The sequence below is a fragment of the Felis catus genome, chromosome B2 (genome assembly GCF_018350175.1).
Source record: "Felis catus isolate Fca126 chromosome B2, F.catus_Fca126_mat1.0, whole genome shotgun sequence".
Lineage (NCBI taxonomy): Eukaryota > Metazoa > Chordata > Mammalia > Carnivora > Felidae > Felis > Felis catus.
The window spans coordinates 114611271-114635243 of record NC_058372.1 but is presented as its reverse complement, the minus strand read 5'-3'; the positions used below and the strand labels follow the sequence as shown (position 1 = coordinate 114635243).

At 36.2% G+C, this 23973-nt stretch overlaps 1 protein-coding gene and 1 pseudogene across 1 annotated transcript; both read right to left on the bottom strand.

The window, feature by feature from the left end:
* Positions 1 to 446: 446 nt before the first annotated feature.
* Positions 447 to 21424, bottom strand: CB2H6orf58 (chromosome B2 C6orf58 homolog). Its single transcript, XM_045058637.1, has 6 exons — positions 21127 to 21424; positions 19135 to 19221; positions 17198 to 17382; positions 16173 to 16273; positions 9839 to 10077; positions 447 to 804 (listed from the first exon to the last, which is right to left on the bottom strand). Exons 1-6 carry the CDS (start codon positions 21422 to 21424, stop codon positions 677 to 679), a joined length of 1038 nt encoding a protein of 345 aa, XP_044914572.1. The 3' UTR covers positions 447 to 676.
* On the bottom strand, positions 4243 to 4707 carry LOC101087065 (annotated as a pseudogene).
* Positions 21425 to 23973: the final 2549 nt, after the last annotated feature.

Below are 23973 nucleotides of genomic sequence, written 5' to 3'. Positions count from 1 at the left end.
TCCGTTTAATGAGTTTTAAAAATTTTAGCTGACTGTCGGTATTTAATTTTAAAATGTTCTGGATTTTGGTCATAAATCAGCAAGACATATTGCTCTAAATTTCATGAAATTGGGTTACATAGGATAACAACAAAAGAGGCATATAAATTTAATGTCTGTTTATTGATTCACAGTGATTTATGATACCTTAATATAATTTTCTTTACAGCCAAAATATTTTAAGTATTGATAAATTTAAAAATCAAGAATTATTAATTGAGCACAATCATCATAGCATTAATTTAAATTATTTTATTTATTTTATTTATTTTAATGTTGATTTATTTTTGAGACAGAGGGAGACAGAGCACAAGTGGGGGAGCGGCAGAGAGAGAGGGAGACACAGAATCTGAAACAGGCTCCAGGCTCTGAGCTGTCAGCAAAAAGCCCGACACGGGGCTCAAACTCACAGACCGTGAGATCATGACCTGAGCCAAAGTCGGACGCTTCACCGACTGAGCTACCCAAGTGCCCTGCATTAATTTAAATTTAAAGTTAGAATTCATAGATAAAATCCTAACAAAGGAGCACACATCAAAAATATCAGAAATAAGAAAACTGTATGGTCATGATCACATTAAAATTTTGAAATTACTGTTTCTCAACAAATTAGAATTGTTCATTTTTAGTTCATTAATTAAACATTAGGAATATACCGAAATTTTGGATTAAAGATTTCAAGAATTATTTCAAAAAGCTCTAGAACTTCCTTTCTTGCTTCCTGTGTCTTCATTAAAAATTTCCATCCAGTCAATGACAATAAACCTGGAAAATATATAAAATTATCACATGTAAATTTAAGTTTATCCTCAATTATTGAAATGTTTATTTTAAGGAAAATTCTATGTATTTTTGCATATAAAAATTATATGCTCATTATATGATAATCACACACATGAAGTTTTCAAATTTATAATTTATTGACCAACTCTTCATATAAAAATCAATAAGAAATGTAAATAATCAGAAAACTAGGAAAAGTACACAAACATGTTAAAAGAGTTGAACTTTGCAACAGTGAAGTAGCATTTTCTACATAACAAGCTAACATAAGTTATAGAAATTGCTATAAGACAATGGGTTAGAGAAAACAAGAAATGTTATTCAGTTTTGTGACAAAAATGTAAACTCCTGAAAATTATTTTAAGTGCCACTGAACAATATATGACTCATTGATTTTAGTTTATTTTCTCTCTACAAATTTATTGGTAAAATCATAAATTATACCAAGAAAAATATACGTATCGTGCCATTGTTGCATTATTGTCAATAGCTAATAACAGAAAATAAAGCCTAGAATTATAGTTAATTAATTAAATGAAACATTACATATCCTTTAAACAGAATGTTTGGGTCAATATGTCCTGATATCAAAAGAGCTTCAAGAAAATTTTTTAGTAAAAAAATATAGTGCAGGGGCACCCGGGTGGCTCATTCAGTTAAGCTTCTGACCCTTGATTTTGGCTCAGGTCATAATCTCAGGGCTCTTGAGTTCGAGCCCCTCATGGGGCTCTGTACAGACAGCGAGGAGCCTGCTTGGGATTCTCTCTCTCTCTCTCTCTCTCTCTCTCTCTCTCTCTCTCTCTCTCTCTCTCCCCCTCTTTTGCTGCCTTTCCCACTCTCTCTCTCTCTTAAAAAACTTAAAAAAAAAGGGTAGGGCAGAGCAGTTTGATTTCATTTGTGCAAACAACACAAGTTTTATTTATTCATATTGTTTTATATATAAATGAATTCCAGAAATTTGCACCACCTCTGAAAATTGGGCAAAGGGCCAAGAGATAAATGAAGTGGTGAACAAGATGACTTTTATTTTTATTTAATGTGTTGGTACACTTAGACTTTTTAAGTTTAAATATATTGTACACACTTTAAAATAAATTAGTAAAAGTCACAGCAATTAAAACACTTTTTAAATAGAGAAAAAATAAGTTAGCATTTTAAAAACAATTTTTGAAGAGAAGAAATATTTCAAGTTATATCTGTTAACATATGAGAGGTAGTGGTTTGAAAGTGTCCCGAGTACTTGGTCCCAGGTCTACCTCTATTTTCTTCCTCCACTCTTTGGGGATGGGAGGGAAGATAATGCTTAATTTCCATGAAGAGCTATTCTCAGAAACATCTTTTTCTCGTCTCCACGGAGATGGAGCATGTTACTTGATTGGTGGGTGAGAGCATTTGGTTCATGTTTCTCAGCTGGCTAGAGCTAACCTATTATAAAGTCTCAAGACCCAGGGATAGCTTTTTTCTTTTTTTCTGTTTAAACTAGCGAGGAAATTGGGCTACTTTAAAATCTTCAGATTTGATTAATATTGAGTCAGTCAACACACCCAACAAGAAAGCAAAGGGCTGACGCTAGATTTCAGACTTATCTAGAGTATAGATTTCAGTATATAGGAGGATGATGTGTTAAAGAGAAAGAGCACAGGCTTTTTCAACGTTTTTGTTTTTGTTTTTTATTTTTGGGACAGAGAGAGACAGAGCATGAATGGGGGAAGGGCAGAGAGAGAGGGAGACACAGAATCGGAAGCAGGCTCCAGGCTCCGAGCCATCAGCCCAGAGCCTGACGCGAGGCTCGAACTCACGGACCGCGAGATCGTGACCTGGCTGAAGTCGGACGCTTAACCGACTGCGCCACCCAGGCGCCCAAGAAAGAGCACAGGCTTTAAAATAATGTGCCAGAATGCAAATTTACTGTCTCATTTACCAGCTAGTGAATTGTTTAAACTTAGAAAACCTCTGTTTCTTTACTGGCAAAATATTGGCAATAACGTTTTTTGACACCACAGAAAAATGTTATTAAAATATAGATTCTGGTTACTTAAAAATGCATGGGAAAAGACAAAGATACAAAGGCATTATCATACAACTGGTTTCTAAACTCAATACTGTTGAAATACCAAACAATGATAATTACCCCCAAAAGTCAGCCTATTGAAACAGATTTTTAAGTTGGTCTATAAACTCTCTTCGGTGTTTGTTTACAAATGTTACTAGGTTTTTCCGTTTCATCTCCGATCAGAATTTGTTTTTTTGACATATTTACCTCTCTAAGTAAATAAATATTTACTTCTCAAAATATGTAGTTATTTCTTAGAGTTAATGTCAACAACTATGAGAAGCTTCTCTAAGTGAAGAATTCAACATGATTGCGGCTTTGGAAATAGTTACCACTTTGGCTTACCTACACCAAGACCCATATGGGGAACGGCAAATATTAATAGGAAAAATACAGGGGTTGAAAGCAGCAAGGACTAAGAAAAAAATGTTTTCTTTTACTGGGGACCTGCTGTAAAAGACTCCAATTATTTACTTTGGTGCTGTTTCTGAAGAAATGGTTTCTGCCAGACCACAGTCTGCTACATAGTTGTTCATTTTATTTCCTTTTCTAAAAAATGGCAGACTTTAACAAGTCAATTGATCAACCAAATAAGCAGAGGCCTTTAAATTACCATATACTTTAACTGAATAAAATAAATTGTTTCCCTAACTGGTTTAGCAACCTTGTGTCTGGAAAGGCAGCAAAACCCACTTTGCTCCAAAATTAGAAGGTGGATTCGGAGGCTGTTCATAAGATGCCTGGTGTCTTCTAATGCCAGTCACGGAAGTGATCTTCATGAACTCGGTAACTTAATAAATGTAAAAATGACCTCCTCTATCAATACAATGTTGAGCCAGCAAAACCAACAAAGGTAGGGATTGCATAAAACAAGGGAATACATTTCCTCTTAGAAAATAAAAGGGGAATATGTATGGTAATGAAATCAATCTATAATAAACTTGTAAAGGGATGATTCTGGTTTACATGTAAGTTTACCTAAATTGCCCATGTGTAAATGATTGGAAATTTTCTTCTTCTAACATAATCCCATTCATTATAAACTAAGTTGGTCTTAGTTTCTTAAAAATCTCACATTTCCTTGAATTTATCTAGTACACCCTCACTTTATAGCCATTTAATTTATAAGCTGGGCTGCCCAGCCTGACTATAAAGCTTCTCTTCAGAAAGATCCCAGATGCATTCAAAAGAGGCCTCTTCCAGTAAAAATCTGCACTTTATAACAGTACACGAAAGAACACCAACCAGCCCTACAATATAAAAATCTTCGATTTCACATTATCACAGAAACAGTGCAATTTACTAACCATTCCTTCCTTACAGAAAACTCAGTAGCTCTAAAAATTTTTGTTCTGTTTCAAAACATTTCAATACTCATTAATTCCAAAGATCCAAACACCGTGTAACTTTGGCATTCTTGGAATCAGCAACTCAGGAGAGACGCTGTGTTTAGGATGAAGTGAGTTGGATCATACATTGACAGAGACTTGCCAGATAATATAGAATTATTGGAAAAACTGTGCGAAACTTCTGTGAAGGTTTAAATTGCACTCCACAGTCCAGGTGTTTCCAACGAATCAGGGGACACCTTGCTTTTACCTTTGTCGGGAGTTTCAAAAGGCACTCTTTTTACTGCATCCAAAAAACCCATACATCCTGAGAGTATGTATAATATTTGTTAAGGTGCAAACAACAGAAACAATGAAGAAGGGAATACTGAGGACGACAATGTGAAGCAAGCCAGCTCCCGATGCGTATGGCGGCCACGTGCCCTGGCTGTTCATTATACAGGGACTTGCATCCACCTCACTGTGGGCAACTCCAACATTCATGTTTGTCCCCCTGCTCCACTCTGGGCCGCTGGCTGAGAGCAGGACCAGGTCCATAGCAACAGGGTCTCTTCAAGGACGAATGCCAGTGTTCAACCCCAGTCTTGGCAATAATATTTTTGTGAAAGTATTGTAGTGATATTTATATATGGTAATGAAAAAAAGCACCTGACACAATTTCAGGCACATGGTGGGTGTTTAATACATAGGAGTTCCTTTCTACATGTTAACCTCTTAACTTTATATCACACCCATTGTGTGCTTTTAGTTTAATGCAATAGATTATCAGATTTGAAGGTTAGTAAGTTTTTAAAATTGAGATATAATTGGCATGTAACATTGTATTAGTTGTGGGTGTACAACATAATTAATTTTTCATTCATTTGCATATGCTGTAAGATAATTGTCCAATTTCATTCTTTTGCAGGTGGCTGTCTCAGCCACTTAAGAGAATGTCCTTTCACTATTACATATTCTTGGCTCCTTTGTTGTAAATTAACTGATCATATATGTATGGGTTTATTTCTGGGCTCTCTATTCTGCTCCATTGATCTATATGTCGGTCTTTATACCAGTACTCTTCTGTTTTGCTAACTACAGCTTTATAATGTAGCTTGAATTCTGTACGGGATATGCCTCCACCTTTATTCTTCTTTTACAAGATTGCTTTGGCTATGCAGATAAGTTTTCTTCCCTTTCTCTCTATCTTCTATTTTCTCAGACCTTGTAACACAAAGATTGGTCCACTTGATGTTGTGCCATAAATATCTTTAAGCTATCTTCATCATTTTGCATTCTTCTTTCTTTTTGCTCTTCTCATTGGATAAAATCCACTGCCTTGTACTCAAGTTCCTGATTCTGTCTTCCAGTTCATCCAGACTGCAGTTGAATCTCTCTATTAATTTTTTAGCTCTGTTATTATATTTTCCAGGTCAATGATGTCAGTTTGGTACTTTCTTATATTTTATATTTCCTTGTTGAAATTTTTATTTTGTTCATGAATTCTTTTCCTGACACCAGAGAGCATCTTTATGACCATTATTTTGAACTCTTTACCAGGAAAATCGCTTATCTCCATTTTATTAAAGTCTCTTTATGAGGTTTTATGTTGTTATTTTGTTTGGAACACACTCCTCTGTTTCTTCATTTTCCTTGCCTTTCTGTGATGGTTTCTGTGGATTAGATAAAATAGTCACCTCTTCCAGTTTTGAAAGAGTGGCCTCTGTGTAAAAGATAAATCTTATTCAACTCTGCCCTCACTCTTGGTTGTCTCTCAATCCTTTGTGATTGTCCAAGCAGCTTTCTTTGTTCTTAATGGCCCCTAGTAGTTGAAGGTGTGCCAAGACATGTCAGTGTCCCAAAGAGGCAGAACTCAGTCAGCACCTAGATGCCAGATGATTTTAAACTAGATCCTCAGGTAGCAGCTTTTGTTTGTTACAGTCCTACAGAACCCGTGAATTTAAGCCCTATCGGCCATCAGAGCCACACATCAAGGGGTACCCTCTGGAGGACAACTGAAGAAAACATGACACCATAGGTGTGCACAATTTCTTTCCAGGAGATATCTCCACCTTGAAATGAGACACACAGAGAGTGACAACAGTGCACCTACCATGCCCTCGGTTTCTAGAGAGTATTGTAGTATTAAATTAGAAGGCTGCCCCTCAGTTCATAGCTATTAAAATGAATAAATAGGCCTCTTTCATGAAAAGATTGGATATGTTTCAGTTTGCTTCATCTGCTCTGCACCTTTGGGAATTTGCCACAGTGAGTCTGCACAAGCCCTTTAAGAACTGTCTCTTACTTGGCTATAGCCTCCTGGGTCTTGTGGATACAAGCCCTGTTGGCTTTCAAAGCTAGATGCTTTGGGCACCCATCTCTCTCACATGGAAGTCTTAGACATTGATGTGCTAGATGTGGGATTCCAAAGCCAGCACTCCTTAAGGAGAAGCTGGGAGTTGTGAGGTCCCTCCCGATTGTGTGTCACCTCACCAAGGCTGGGGTTCATGGCAAAATTGTGTCTCAGCCTCTCTTTCTTGCTTCATTGTGGATTTTTCTCTCATTTTTTCAAAGGGTAAGAGTCACTTAGCTAGCTTCTGGATTTCTGTCAGGTGAATTGTTCTGTATGTAGTTGTAGATTGGGTGTATCCATGAAAGGAGGTAAGTTCAGGAGCCTCTTATGTCATCATCTGCACTGAAGCTTCAGAGATGCCCAAGCTCATTTCTTCCCCCCTCTTTGTACATCATACTTCAGCCACCAATTGTCCTCATTTGAAGAAAGGAGGAGGTAGTGACCATTGCAGCAGAAGAGTGGGGAGTAACGACCTTCTTGGTCAGGTTGGAGGCAGCAAAAGGGGTGGCTGGCCTCAGCCTTGAATCTTAAAATTTAATAAGTTTTAAAACATTTTAAATTATATTAACATGAATCATCAGCGTTTGACAGTTTTGAATCTTCATTCAGTCTTCATTCCTTATTTTAAACATCACCCATGGGGGAAAAGTAATAAAATCTAGCCAAGTGCTTTTTTCTTACTAATTTATACCTAATAATATTTTCAACTTTAATATGAGCTTTACTCTTAGAATATGTATAGTCAAGGATTAAAACTTATGCCACTATAGACAAAGAGATGGTTCAGAATTTTACATAATTAAAAATGAAAAACTCCATGCCAATTCTTACCATGAGCAAAAGTGTTAAATAGCTAAATTGAAGTCTGAAAAGGTTAATTTTATTTTGTAGATTAAATTTAATGAGGCGACCTGGGTGGTTCAGTCAGTTAAGCATCTGGCTCTTAATTTCAGCTCAGGTCATGATCTCATCATGATCTCTCAGTTTGTGAGATCAAGTCCCATGTCTGACTCTGCTGCGACAGTGCAGAGCCTGCTTGGGGTTCTCTGTCTCCCTCTCTGTCTCTGTCACTCCCCAGCTCATGTGCATGCACAGGCATGCCTATGCACGCACTCTGTCTTTCTCAAAATAAATAAATAAACTTAAAAAATATTAATGAATTTTGCTAAGGTTTCTTGTAGCAAACACTTCTGGAGACTAAAAAGTAGCTAAATGACACTTTGAAAACTTTTACTGCAAATGTATACATATATTTCTATTGAAGATGAATTGAAAATGCCTATTGTTGAATTTGTTTTTCACTAATGCTTTGTTTTCAGTACATCTACTTTCCCCATCCTCTGCTTATTTGAAAACTCCAAGACCTTTGATACTGTGATTGAATTCTGAGGGTCACTGGGAGCATAGAGAGCAAGAAGGACGACTAGATGATAGTGAATGCCTTGTTATACAACATCTATGCAATTATACTATGAAGGCTCACCAATTTTTCACCAGTAGTTTTTAACATTTGTTTCTTGTGAAAGCAATTCAAACCTGCCTGATCTATCCAAAGCCAAATTTCAGTAAAACCGAATCTTGGAATAAAATCTTGTAGTGTGGTACTTTCAAGCTTTAAATTAAATAACTACCAACTCCCCACTCAGTTCTTTGCCTTGTACATCTTCAGAGGAGAGATCCAGTTTATACAACCCAGGTCTACAATGCAATTTTACCATCTGATACTTTGGCAGAGATGGGCAGGTGACTACCAAAATTCATGCTTCTCCTTTCATGGTGCTTAGTTCGTGGACAACAGTTTAATTCCCTAGCCCACTTGCTTCTCCAAACACTATAGCATCTTGCTACTGGTGGGGTGTAAATAACATAGAAGGCAGGGATTGGAACAACCACAGATGGAAGGAGTCTTAGTCCTCTACTGATTGTGTAAAGGGAAGCTACCATTGCTGAGAATATTGCAGGAAACATTACTGCACCAAGAAGAAACTGCAATTGCATGAAGGCCTTCCTTAAATGTTTGGGTTTATTTTTTACTCTAACTAATGCAAGCAAGTTTTCAAAAACATATATTTCATGTATTTATGTTTACTCTGATTTTATATCTTTCAGATTCTTTGAAGGGATTTAAAGCTAGTAATATTTTAATTATGTTTTAAGCTTGGTTCACTGCATAAGAGCATATCTGCGAAATTGAGATGATGTGGTTATTCAAATGTATAATTATGGATTCTTTCTATTTTTTGCTTTGATAGGAGACCCTATAGCTGAGGAGCTGCAGCAGAATACCTCATCCGTGACTGGTAAGGCCAGATGAAGAGAGCTCACGTAAGTCAATTTGCTAGTTTTTCCCATTAAATCATTGAAGATTTTCTTTTGAGATTTGTTTATTTTTCTAAATTTAAGAGCAACAGAGGCACCTGGGTGGCTCAGTGGGTTGGGAGTCCAACTTCAGCTCAGGTCATGATCTCATGGTTGATGGGTTGCAGCCCTGCATTGGGCTCTGTGCTGACAGCTCAGAGCCTGGAGCCTGCTTCGCATTCTGTGTCTCCCTCTTTCCTTGTCCCTCCCCCGTTTGTTCTCATTCTCTCTCTCTCTCTCTCTCTCTCTCAAAAGTAAATAAACTTTTAAAAATATTTCAAAAGAAAGAAAGAAAGAAAGAAAGAAAGAAAGAAAGAAAGAAAGAAAGAAAGAAAGACAAGACCAGGGGCGCCTGGGTGACTAAATTGGTTAAGCATCCAACTTGGCTCAGTCGGTTAAGTGTCCGACTTAGGACATACTCAAGTCATGATCTCATGGCTTGTGAGTTCAAGCCCCGTGACAGGCTCTGTGCTGACAGCTCAGAGCTTAGAGTCTGCTTCATATTCTGTGTCTCCCTCTCTTTGTGCCCCTCCCCTGTTCGTGGTGTGTCTCTCTGTCTCTCTCTCTCTCTCTCAAAAATAAATGAACATTAAAAAAATTAAAAATAAAAATAAAAAAGACCAACATATAAGGGTTTTAAAAAGGGAATACTATCACAACAGCAGCAAAGGAATGTATCTCGGTTTGTAGATGAAAAGTGGACTTGAAGTAGCCTGGTGGCCTTATGAGTCAATAAAGATGCATAAGAAAAAACAGTCCTTGATTGGAAGGACCAAAAAGTGTGGAAAGGACACCCATAGGTAATCATGACTTTCCTTAAGAGTATGTGTTATAATGACCTTTATATCTGATAAAATCGTTATATCTTCCTTTATTCAATGAAAATATTAGTTTTCTTCAAGCTTTTGTTTTTAAGGGCCTTACCTGAAGAGTTATCCAATCTGGGAAGAAAACTTAGAACAAGCAGGACAGTGTTTTGAAAGTCAGTAAAGTCGCTGATGAAAGGGGCTCTATCCCCGTTAACAAGCATCCGTGGTGGCAGGCCTCTCTGGAATTCATGTGTAATAATCAAAGTTGTAGGAAAGAGGGATGCAGCCAAGTATTCCACAGCCACACACCAATTTTTTCCAAAGTCTGCTTCTGGTTTAGAATAATACTCCAGCCTAAGAGACAAGTGGAAACATGTACAATTATAATTAGTCCACTCAGAATTTCAGCTTCATTGTTTTTTTTCTGGTTTTAAGTTTCTATTTAAATTCTGATTGGATAACATATAGTGTAATATTGGTTTCAGGAGTAGAATTTAGTGATTCATCACTCACATATAACACCCAGTGCTCATCACAAGTGCCGTCCTTAATACCCATCATCCATTTAGCCCATCTCCCACCCACCTATTCTCCAGCAAGCCTCAGTTTGTTCTCCATAGTTAGGAGTCTCTTATGGTTTGCTTCCCTCTCTTTTTTTCCCTTTCCCCTATGTTCACCTGTTTTGTTTCTTAAACTCCACATATGAGTGAAATCATATGGTATTTGTCTTTCTTTGACTGACTTATTTTGTTTAGCATAATATGTTGTAGCTCCATCCGTGTCTTTGTAAGTGGCAAGATTTCATTCTTTTTTATGACTAATATTCCGTTGTATGTATGTGTGTGTGTGTGTGTGTGTGTGTGCTGCCACATCTTCTTTATCCATTAATCAGACAGTGCTCTTTCCATAATTTGACTAAAGATCATCTTCTGCCAATAAACTGATAATGTAGTTCTTAGTTTTAGAATGTGATGGCTTGGGGCACCTGGGTGGCTCAGTTAGTTAAGCATCCGACTTCAGTTCAGGTCATGATCTCACGGCTTGTGAGTTTGAGCCCCATGTCAGACTCTGTACTGACAGCTCAAAGCCTGGAGCCTGCTTCAGAGTCTGTCTCTGTCTCTCTCTGCCCCTCCCCTGCTCGTTCTCTCTCTCTCTCTCTCTCTCTCTCTCTCTCTCTCACATAAATAAACATAAAAAATTTAGAATGTGATGTTTTGAGCTCCTACCTTTGAAGATATGAATATAGGTAATTAAAATTTTGAACTTGCAAAGGACCATTTCATCAATTGTTTATATTTTATTTTGAATTTTTATCTCTTTTAACCAAACACTTTACACTTATAATTGAATATCATATAATGATCAGATAGATGTTAGATCATGACTAAGTAATACTCTTTAGAAATGGCAGATAAAAATAAAAAGTTTGCTAGACTGAGATTCTTTTGCAACACTATTGATTTCCTGAAATGAGGAGGCCCCTGAAACATTGAGCATCCTAGAAAAGGTGATGTCTGATTTTCTAAATACATGGATTTTTCTCCTACTGGAGAAAGTATGCTAGGAAGCCAAACTCTCTCACCTAATTGGGGAACACATTATTACAGGAGAAAAGTTAAGAGGGTAGTAAATAGTTTTAACTCAAGGCTCCTGTCCTCGATAGTTGTCTAAGTATAGTGAACAACTTGAACTTTGTTCTTTTAACAAATCGTTCCCCCTGTCTATTCCTTGCTTTGTTGTCTACACCTGTCTACACCTACATTCTCTTTCAAATCACATTAGATTTCACCTCCTTCACAAAGTTTCCTCCTCCTGTGTAGTCCCAAAGCACCATTTCATTCATTTATTTGAAAGCTATTTTCCCATTAAACTATTCTCTAATTTCTCTGTTTCCACAGCACATATGTAAGGACCATTAAATAGATGATGCTTGCATTATGTTTGTCAATGTTCAGTAAACCATAACATAACCCAGAGGAGAAAACTTCCTGTATGTGGCTCCCATGCTCATGGGCTCCTCTCTGTCTCCAACACCCAAAAGTAGAAGAGTGGGTTCAGTGCATCCTTGGTGAAAGAAGATCTTGGTTTGGATTTGCAGGTGACTACTTTTACTCACATGACACCTGACTGTGAAATAAGGATAAAAATAAGTGTAAATCCATAAGGATTTTGAGCAGTGGCCACAAGGCCCTAGGAACAGTGGATTAAATAAACTGCACAAGAGTCAGAAACACTAGGAAGGAGGTGAGGGTACCAATTCAAGACACAGAGGCATATAAGCAGAAGTGAAATTAAGTGGAAGCCTTTCAAATGATATAATTGAATGTGTTATTGGACAATTTATCTAAGAAGTCAGTTAAGATGTAGTGAAGTAAAAAAATTAAAATACACCTTAAAAGGCCCATTTTCATTTAAAATACAGATATGCATGCACCAGCCAATCTTAGGATTCAAGACCACAGAGTTTTGAGTATATGTAGACAATACAGAGGTCAGTATTGTTTCATGTATATAAAAACCCTAATATATTCTTTTGCCTAAAAAAGTAACACATGAGATTTGAAGGAAGTGTCCCAGTGTATAATAGATTTTGAACATGGCCCCAATTTTTCAAAACTCTTCATCTCTGTTTTTTGGTATATTTTTCCAGTGCCCCTTCTCTGCTACATTGGGAGGAGGTGGGAAGGAAAGAAGCATCACTCTCTGACTCCAGCTCAGTCAAAGGATTTGGTTTGGCCAATAAGATATTAATCAACTTGACAGTATAAGTTTTGCAATACGTTTTCGCAAGTTGGTTTCTCTCTTTTGCCATTCTGCCATCACTATGGGAAACACTCAAGTTTGCCTGCTGGAGAACGAGAGACGCGTGGAGCGGAGCAGAGCTTCTCCATTCATCCCTGTGATGCTGATCAAAATCTAATAATATGATGTGAGCCCAGAAAAAATCAGCAGACCTGCCAGCTGAATCTCAAACATGTGAAGAATAAACACTGCTATATGACATTGAGGTTTAATAGTTATCAACTGTGCTACATTCTTGTGGAAAAAAACTAAACAAAATACAGGACAACACACCTAGTAAATTGTAGACTTTCAACAGCAAAAGTGAAGCTAAAATTTAATGGAGATATGCTTTCAAAAAGCTTAAGTATTGCCAGCCTAGATCTCTGTAATTGCCCAAAGCCTCAGTCAAAACTCATGATAGAATAAGAGTATTTTAAGAATGCAAATCATTTCTCATACAACAACAGTTCTGAATTGACTGGTGTATAAGTCCTAACAAACAAAGTAATCCAGGAAATAGATGTGGGAAACTGGAAATGGGTGATTCAACACACACACACACACACACACACACACACACACACACACATACACACACACACACACACACACACAAGAGATAAAAGGAATCCAGTACAGGTATTAGAGACCTAAGAATCATATCTGACCACCTAGGCAGAGTAGAGCAAGTCAACAGTTCTGAAGGAAACCTCTTCAAGAAGAAGAAATTGATATAATCCTGGATGCTTTTGAACATCTTGAGAAGAAACTTCCTTGGTTTGGCAATTTGAAGTAATTAGTGTTGGGTACAATAGAAAAAGGATCAACTCTAAAGGGAATAAGATAACAAGAAAAAAGAAATACTATCAGTTAAGTACATGTGATGTGAATAGTAATTAATAGTCAAAATAATGTAACCATCGAACACAGACCTAACCCAAATCACTAAACAATTATACAGAGAAAGTGAGAAGTAGGAAGAATTTTTGTGGAGTGAGGGTAAGGGGAATGAGGTGGTAATTTTCTATGGTCATGAATAAAAGGATAATACTTAAATCTTCAAATCAGGAAATGTTTTAGAACTTTTCATTTTTAGAAATATAGTACCAAATACCAAAGTAACCAGTGGTTATGGTGGTATTCTCCCTAGATACAGCTGTTTCATTTCTGTATGTATTTTTGGTGGGCAAGATGACAAAACTTCATAAAACCAATTGACTCCTTAAATCATTGACATATAAGAAGTGTCTAATATACAAACTAAAAATAATCCAAAACAAAAAATAAGAGAGAACAGCTGAACTCAATATATAAAATAAAGAAGGAAGGAAGGAAGGAAGGAAGGAAGGAAGGAAGGAAGGAAGGAAGGAAGGAAGGGAGAGAGGATGTCTGACAAATTCCGGAAGTAGCCTTAGCAGCAGCTGCAGGAAAACTCTAAGGACTATCCACTGCTCTAACTCCTAGGATAGGGAGGTGCTGATCATACACACCCTCCTGCTAACCTACCTAAGAGGAATGGAGAAAAGGCATGAATGATATTTTGTTCACTTAGGTGTTCCCCTGTATGACTCATGTCTCCCAAGGATTTAAAGATTCTTCATAAAAGAAGTAAATATTATATTTTATTTCTGCTTCATTATACATTGAAAAGGTGGAAGCATATTTTTTTCTTGTTTAATAGCTTTTAATATCTTTTCAGAAGGGAAGAAGCACTTTGGTAGTTATTGACCTCGTAAAACTAGGCCACATACATTTCAGGCAGTATAGTTTACACGTAAGAGGATGAGCTATTGAGTCACAAGAAATTTAAATACTAGCTCTGCCATTCACTAGCTGTAAGATTTTAAGCAAGTTACTAAACAGCTCAACCACATACTCATGATCCAGAAAAAGGAGCTATTTTGAAGTGAGATATTACATTAAGATACTTAGTGAAATTTCTTTTACTTATTGTACTTGAGAAATAGTAACTATTAAAAAAATTCATTTAAGAGAGTCATTTGTTGACATCTAAATAGAAGGTCAAGTAAGAAGGAGAGAATTTTAGAGAATAAAAAGAGTTAATGAAAACAATTTTCTTAGTATAATTAATGAGGAAAGTGCTTCTAATACTATCCAAAAAAATTCAGGTAATATGCTTGTGATCAAAATACTCATATAAATATTTAAAGTTATTCAAATTATTCACCAAAAAATTCATATGCTCTATGATCTTGAAGCATCTTTTAAATAAAGTTGGCCTGTTAAAAATATGATATTCTTTCAAATATAGTTCCATTACGTAAACAGCAATAAATACAATAAGTTAAAATGTCTGAGACCACAAGAGACAGGAAATATACCTATAAGAAAAAAATTCCTATGATCTTGAATTTTAACTAAAGTCCTTTTATGTTTCAATAGGCACAAAGTTGCATTCTATAGTGATTTATCCTTGTATATGAACTGAAACATCTATAAATTTAAAAAGTAATCTAGAAAGATGACTTTTGCTATCAGTCACATCTTGAGGTTGGCAATCCCAGCCTGAAATCCTTGTCTGATCATCTCATTCCTATTTCCTGTCATAAGAATAGAAAAGCAGTTGAGTTACAACTTTTGTGGTGGCTGCAGCCTGAAATCCTATCACTGATAATGCCAAGGGAGAAAATTTCATTGCCCAATTTAATACCCAGTTTTTGAAGCCATACCAATAGGTAAAGGAGGAAATCTGCTACTTAGGTGATTCATTTACCTTTACTGCATGATGGAATCAGTGGGAGAGACAACCATGAAATAAGAGGTCCTCACACATTCCTTCCTGGATTAACCAGTCTACTTACATAATACCAAGGACCCTGATATTTTTTTTGTTCCTGTTTTTTACCATATCCAGATTTCTCCCTGCTATCTCACTCAAAGTGGTTGATTTCACCCCCAAATAGTGTCCACTTTGGGGTGTTTCTGTGAAAGTGTTTTTGAAACTTCCATTTTGAAATCAGTTGACAGAGTAAAACATATTTCCCTTCATAATGTGAATAGGCCTCATCCAATCAGCTGAAGGCATGAATAGAACAAAACATTGACCTTCCCTAGAGTAAAAGAGAATTCCTCTGGCTGATGGCCTTTCAAGGGGAACATAGGCTCCTTCTGGTTCTATAGCCGCTGTCAACCTTTGAACTTGAACTGGGAATCATTCACAAGTAAACACAAATCATTCTTACACTTTAACATTTAGGTGTATAATAACCTCTAGATGTATATGTGCAGTGGCTTAATAATCTTTTAAGCTATCTTGTGCGCTAACCCTGATTGTAGTTGGTCTTGTTCCCTAATTATGTACCTACCATATTATGTGTCTGTGGTCAAAATAAAGAAGATAATTTCTTTTCTTTTTTTATGTAGAGAAATTGGTTGTATGTTTTATTTTGTTTAATTGGCTAGTTGTTTCATTAGTTATTGGTTGATTAGTGCGAGATTTTTTTTCTCAAAATTTTGCCCTTTTCTTCATAAAACATTTTTTAGTCTAATCACTCTAAAATATTTAGGCCTCATCATTAAAGTACCCAATGACTAAAATTGTTTAATAAGAAGATTGACAACCACTTTAGAAGAGTAAAAAGGCATAAATAAGGCAAAAAATCATTCGCCATATTAAATAGAAATGATTTGGGATCCATTCTTACCTATCTTCAAATATTTTGCCAGCATTTTCCAGGGTTGAGGCATGTGCAGCCCACAAGTACTTCAATAGGTCTTCGAAGCTACTGGAAGGATATTGTAAATGCTGTAGCAGAGGAGAAACTTTTTCGTATTTAAGAAAATATAACAATTCTTCCTTCTACAATTTCATCTTACTCCCATATATAATTTAGAAATATTCTACATGAGGAATTTTGTTTCTAAGAATTTTGGAAGATTTCAGTGACTAATACTCCATGGAGTATAATAAATATCTATTACAAATAGTAATATTGAATGCATCTATAAGAAATGAACTACAACAATTTTCCTGAGAGTCGGTATTTTATACTGGTCAAGAGGATTTTGTTTTTGGATTGTTATTTGTTTTTCTGCTATCACAGTAGAAATTACCACAAAATTTTAAGATTAAGAAAAAGGGGAAATTTTTATTAGAATATTTAATTCAAGCATATCTAAAAAGGTGAACTAATAATCTATAGAACTAGTAAATTTATCTTTTCATTGTGGATCTAAGCCTACATCTATGTTTAATCGGTTTGTATTTTGCTCATTGAATATTTGGTTTTGATTGCCACATAATTACTTAGTTCTACCAATATATGATCATTTGTTAATTCCGTTGAAATAAGTTAATTGACTGCTCTGAAAACCAACTCCATAATTGTATTTCTCCCAAGGGTTAACCCTTGATTGACATGAAGTTTCAGTTAACCAGAATCATCTTTTCATTCAGTAAGATATCTTTTGTGCTCTCACATTTATGTATAATTTATTTGAAACGTATGGATAGACTTTGTGTTACTACTGTATTGGTTCGGAGGGTATTAATGACCTGTAGTGCCCTGTTGCAATATTATAATATAATTTACGTAATAATTTACATTTTTATACCTAAGAAAATATTATATAATGCACACAAATAAACCTAGACAAAAAGCATTATACAAAAAAGGACATTCTCTTACCACCTCCTAAGAAAAGAAATTATAAAATTTAAAACCGCAACCTGGTAAAAGGCATTCCACTTGCTCATTATTTCAGGAAAGGATGACTGGCAACTAGAAACATTAAGACAGAAATTTGTCTGATCCTTGGGTGGTGGCAAAAGCATGACTTCATCTGATGATATCCCCATTATGCCAGAATCAACCGCAGCAAGGAAGGGTAATGCACATAGAAAGTAATTCATATCTGTAGGAGCAAAATACTTATTATTACCACAAGCACTAACAAAAGGTGATAGACAATATTTTTAAGTAATCTGTAAACGAATAAGCAAAACTTCACAGATCCAGAAAGCTAAAAGTTAATCACTAGCAAAAAGAAAAAAAAATTGAAAATCCCCCTAAGGATCACCTACATAATTAAACATGTTTTTGTTAATAACCCTACAATAAAAAATAAACAGAGACTCAGGAGCGCCTGGGTGGCGCAGTCGGTTAAGCGTCCGACTTCAGCCAGGTAACGATCTCGCGGTCCGTGAGTTCGAGCCCCGTGTCAGGCTCTGGGCTGATGGCTCAGAGCCTGGAGCCTGTTTCCGATTCTGTGTCTCCCTCTCTCTCTGCCCCTCCCCCGTTCATGCTCTGTCTCTCTCTGTCCCAAAAATAAATAAACGTTGAAAAAAAATTAAAAAAAAAAATAAACAGAGACTCATGCAGTTGCCTTTAATATTTTAAATACAATTAATCTTAATATTTAATATTAATTTAATACTATTCAATATTCTCTTTTTTTAAAACATTAAGTGAAAAAAGGAAGAAAGTTATCTACTTGTGCACAGAATGATACACCTCTAACTGAGGTTTTATCATAAAATGTAATTTTTTTCTAAAACATTTTAATGTGAGTATAGTGTTGACATTTTGTGCTTTGTATTTAGCCAAGTTTAATGTGCGACCATGGTATCACAAAGTCTTTGTTTTTAGGTCTTAAAGCAAACATCTTGGATAAGTGTTGACAATGAATCTTTGGATAATTAAATTGACAAATGAATGGAGGGTTTTTTTTTTATTTCTTTCTAAATATAACCTACTCCAGCAGATTTAGACATTATAATTTGGATGGTTATAAAGCTTACACTGATTCTCACTGGTGATGCAGAACATTTTTTATCACGGACACTCATTAATGAATGTAGTTCTCTGCCCCAGTGGAGCAGCTGATACTCCAAACTACTAAATCAATCTAAGAATAAAGCAGCCTGAATTCTAGTGCTGGGGCCACGACTACTTGCGTATCTTTGCAAAGAACAAGTCGGTGCTGTATTAGAAAAATATGTAAAGATGTATGTGATGTGTGTCACTCTAAGAAAGTGAAACTTAATATATTCTTGTTTCTAGTTATTGGGAAATACATCTAAGAAATTGTGTATAAATTAATTGTGTTACTAAAGCACAAAATAGAATGAAAGAATTAGAAAATACCTTCTAATTATTTTACTATTAAATATCTGGTTGGAATTATATTCATAATAAATAAATAATTATCTGGTTGAAGCCTTAGATTTCTCATTTGATAAATTGATTTGTGGTAGATCACTCTGACATGTTTATGGTTTAAAAGTTAAACACATTTGGTTTGAGCAAAATGAGAAAAAGCCTTATTTCCTTCTTCCCTCATTTCTCATCCTTCCTCATTCTGGAGACTCCCTCTCACTCATGGGATCTCCCACCTCACTTGCCAGTGCTGGACTTTCAGGAGCTGTGGTCCTTTGCAGATCCTTGTTTTAGTCCTTCTATTAAAGGTGAACATGTCTTAAGGAATCATTATTGACATTATGGCTGTTAAATTCTAGAATGTGGCCTAAGGGCCACAAGGTACATGATGAAATAGATTCCTTCTTACAAAAGAATAGTATTGTTTGGTCTCTGTCCCTAAGATTTTAGGTTGAATACTTTCCTTGGGGGAAGGTTATTACCTGTTTTGCCATTTAAATGAACCTACCAGCCCACCAACTGTCCACAGAGATACACAAAAGATCTCCAGATTCATAGCCACAGTCTTTCCTTCGTCTGGGATCAGCTAATCTTCCTAGAAAAGAGAGGGTGCAGGGATTATTTATTATATGCTAGTGTTAATTCTTGAATATCAATAAATATTTTGCTTTCATTTTGTCTCTTTCTTTTTCATTGATCTTCAACGACTCTCTCCTGCTCACTCCCGCATTTCTTTCCTTTTCCTGTCCCTTTCTTAAACACACACACACACACACACACACCCTACACTCAATCACATGTTCCTACACCATGCTGTTTCCAGGTCTGTCCTTTGGCTTAATATTAGAATAGAATGGACCTAAACATTGGTATTTTTTTAACTGGGCATTTATTTTCAATATGCAACCAAGCCGGAGAAACACTTCATTAGCTCATTCTTTAATTTCCTAGTAGATTTCATTTCTATTTCCGCAGTAAAATTTCATCCAGATTTCAAGTCTGTTTAAATTCATTTTTTCCTGATTATTCCAGCTGACTCCACTATGCCCCTTGTTTTGCACTTTTAACTTTTATCCAAAAGCTGTTGTTCATTATGGAAAGAGCCTAAGTGTCCATCAACTGACAAATGGATAAAGAAAATGTGGTTTATATATATAATGGAATACTATTTGGCAATGAGAAGGAATGAAATCTGGCCATTTGTAGCAACGTGGATGGAACCGAAGGGTATTATGCTAAGTGAAATAAGTCAGGCAGAGAAAGACAGATACCATATGTTTTCACTCATATGTGGATCCTGAGAAACTTAACAGAAGACCATGGGGGAGGGGAAGGAGGGGAAAAAAAGTTACAGAGAGGGAAAGAGGCAAACCATAAGAGACTCTTAAATATTGAGAACAAAAGCTGTTGTTCATTGTTTTCCATTTAATTTCTACTATCTTTTCCTGTTTCAATTGTGTTGTGAATTGTCTGAAAGTACTTATTCACACCCCACCTCCCCACCGTTGTAGCAAATACTGGATACTTACAAGCTCATCAATGGATGAGTTTAGTCAGGCTTGGTCCTGAGGTGCAAATGCAATGAAAGAATAAAAAGGGCATTAAACTACCAGCCCATTTAGACTTGTCTCCCCTGAGGCTGGCCTGCCTCCCATAGTAGACGTTATGTTAGTGATGTCTCCTGGGCCAGGGTTGCTTTGACCCCAAGGAAAGCTAGATGAACAGGAGTAGCTTTGGGTCTCAGGACATTTCCTGACAAAGATGGATGATTTCCCAACCTCAGTGGCTCCTGAATATGACCACTGCTAAGACCTAAGGTAAACTGTTATCTCCCTGTATTTTTTCCCATCGGAATAAAACGAATTTCTTTATTGGTGCTGTTAACTGTATGGAGCAGGCAGGAGACACCACTCTCTTTTATGAGCTTCTTCTTTCAGCCACAACAAAAATGTCTTTTTAATTTGTGAACCCTTGGCCCACAACATATCTCCTAATTAAACACGAGAATGTATCTTCAGGAGGAATCAATAATTTGCAGAGAAATATCCTCATGAATGAGACGCCACACCCTGTCTGTGCGTCCTTTCTTCATGTAGAGGTGATCACAATTGGAACTTTAAAAAATGCAAGTTAATTTGACCTCGCCTTCTGTTTTTAATGTATAGCCTTTTGGCTGCTTTGTTCATCTACGTGCTTAGGATGGTATCTGGCACCTCGCGGAATTTCAATAAATACTTGTAGAATATTCAATAGATTTGATATGAAGTCTTTTTTTTTTAATCTGCAACTATACCTTATTCTTCACTGTGGTTTCTAGTCAAAACAGAAAACACATAAAAGAAGGATTTATGGAGAAGAAGTAGAGAAATATGATTATGAGGGGGACAGAGGAAAGAGAAAAGAATCAATTTTCAAAAACATGGTATGGTGTATACGGAGTCCTATTTCCCACATGGTTATATTGGTAGATCATTAGGATGAAAACAAGAGTCATTCTTACCTGTTCTAAATTGCCAGCCATTCTGGAGAGGTAATCCCCATAAAATATTTTGTTCATTGTCTGGTACAAAGTTTTCAAAATAACTGGCTGTCTTGTTCACTAGGATTTTATACATCCCCATTCTCTCAGAGTATACCCAGGGATCGATAATGTACTTTCCATTCTCTACCCTGTAGTCACTGAACTGACCAGGACTCTTCAACCACAGCGGGGGATACAGATCTGAGAAGTCAGATCCTGCTAAAGAAACACAAAAGAAATAAACTAGTACCCCGGTCCAAGGAGGAAGGAAAGCCATTGCTCCAAAGCTGCAGATTGAGTTGTGGCAAGACTTTTATAGGGAAATGGAGGAATGATTTTTTGTTTTTGTTTTTGTTTTTTTTTAGTGCAGGACAGTCTTCCTGGAATAAAAGCTATGTTATTCTCTCTCATTTATGGCAAGGTATGCTGTGTGACTAAGTTCTGTCCAATTGATAGGAAGCCAAAATGTGATGTTGCAACTTTCAGGAAACCTACTTAAATGACAGTTTGCCCTTTCTTATTTGTTCTTTCTTCCTTCTGCTGGCTGGGATAACTTGATGCTGACAAACCCTCTTAGATTATGGAGTGGCAAGAAGGGTGGCAGAACAATAACATAGAAGAACCTAGGTCTCTGACATTCACAGAGCTCTAGACTACCTACTTTCCGACTACTTTTGCTAAAGTAAAAATGAAATTTTATCTTCTACAAGACAATTCTTTTTTGGCAGGATTTGTTGCTACCTGGAGAACCTAATCTGAACTGACACTCTAATTATGTCTTTTGGTATCTCTCTTCCTCATTTTCCTTCCTTAACAGTACTGTAGAAATAGTGTTACATACTCCTAAATCCACCAATTATCACTGTTTCGAGTTGTTTGCAGTTTGTGTAAGAGAAAATTTGGATAAGATTATTGAGAAGAAATTTTGTATTTGAATTTGAAGCACAAGCACTAAAGCAATTCAGTGTATGTTTGTGTTTGAGGCACATGCATACATGCAATAATACAAATTCCAAAAGATCAATATGAGATGAGTGCTAACATCCTAATTTATAATACGGACACCGAGGCTGATCAGGTTCAAGGCACTGACCCAAAGTCACGGGATGTAGATGGAAAAACCTGATCCCAGGTGTGCCTGAGGTTAAAGCCAAGGATTTTGTAGGCTATGCTATACCATGCCACAAAATAATAATGCAAATAGTATTATAGAAAAAAAAGTATTTATTTAGGAAAGAGATTGTGTTTAAACAACTCAGCATTTTACTCATGTCAAGGCATTTGTCAGGATTCTTTGCCTATAATGCTGATCGAAGGTAGAGGGGTGCCCAGATGGCTTGATCGGTTAAGTATCTGACTTTGGCTCCAGTCGTGATCTTGTGGTTCACGAGTTCGATCCCTGCGTTCAGCTCTGTGCTGACCGCTCAGAGCCTGGAGCCTGCTTCAGACTCTGTGTCTCCCTCTTTCTGCGCCTTCCCCACTCATACTCTCTCTCTCTCTCAAAAATAAATAAAAATAGTTTTTAAAAATTTAAAGAAAAGAAAGTGTTAAATGACAAATGGTTGTGAAAACTGCCAGAAAATTAAAGCCAGAAGACATGTATCCTCATTTCAACCTTGCACTAGCAGTATGAACTCGGAGACTCTTAATCTAATTTTTTTTCTGCAAAACAAGAATAATAAAACCATTCTCTGCTTCTGCACAGTCATTGGGAAACTTAGATGAGAAGACACAGACAAAAGGAATGAGTATAAAACCATGAAAAACAAAATCACAAAGCCATTTTTATTAGAATGAAACACCAATTCATTCTTAGAATTATTCACTATGTTAATAGAATCAAAACTCAGAATTAAGTACTCCAGTAGAAACAGGAATATTTTCCTTAATAGGTTTGACATTCTCGCTCCTTTGATAATGCAAGTCCATAATCTCACAAACCAAACTGTGAGAACATGACCTGAGCTGAATTCAAAAGTCGGACGCTTAACTGACTGAGCACCCAGGAGCCCTAACTTTTAAAATTTTTTTTAATTTTTAAGTAAAAACTTTTAGGAATTTTTATTTAAGTGTATATACTTCCTTCTAAGCTTTGATTTACTTGCAATCTTGATGTGTTATGCTTATTTTCATTGAATAAAAATCCTTTCTAATTTACATTATGCTTGCTTCTTTAGCTCATGAGATATTCAAAAACATGTTTTAAATTTTTTTAATATTTGGGACGATATTCCAGGTATCTTTTTTCATTGATTTTTAATTTAGTTCTGTAGCCCCTGAATGAGTTATTGTAAATAAAATATATTACATACTTTAAGTCCTTTTATATATCAAGACTTGATTTTTTTTTTTTGATGACCATATGGTCTATCTCAGAGAATACTTCAATGGCACTTGAAAAGAATGTATGTTCCTTCAGTGCTGAGTGCACTGAAAAGGACCTCAGCAGCAGCATAACCATGTGTACCTTAATGCTAAGAACTTCTGTTTGTTCTTCCACACAGCTCACTAAATGTCCCAAGTGTAAAAACAATGCCATGATTATTCATTGAAAGACCTGGGAGATATGGCCTAGGAATTCTGTATTTCTCTGTTAAGATACCAAATCTGTCTTCTTGTTATAGAAATGTTGAGTCCCTTTTTCCTTCCGGTCTGGGAACGGTTCTTTAAAAACACATGAATCAAGGCAAGCTCCTGAGAAGGTTTGAGTTCTGCTGAGCAGTTTTCTCTGCTAGACACATGCAGATGTCCTTTTCATGTTTAGTAGCCAATGCTTTAGAGGAACAGCTGCAGAGGCTGTAAGGCTTTTATTATAATACTACATGC

Excerpts from the sequence above, each read along its gene's own strand:
- CB2H6orf58 (XM_045058637.1), bottom strand. The coding sequence starts at position 21,424 with ATGGCTTTCCTTCCTCCTTGGACCGGGGTACTAGTTTATTTCTTTTGT. Across the intron at positions 17,383-19,134 it reads TGTGGACAGTTGGTGGGCTG|ATATGAATTACTTTCTATGT; the intron begins GTAGGTTCATTT and ends TTGCTCCTACAG. Across the intron at positions 10,078-16,172 it reads GGCAAAATATTTGAAGATAG|GCTGGAGTATTATTCTAAAC; the intron begins GTAAGAATGGAT and ends CTTGTCTCTTAG.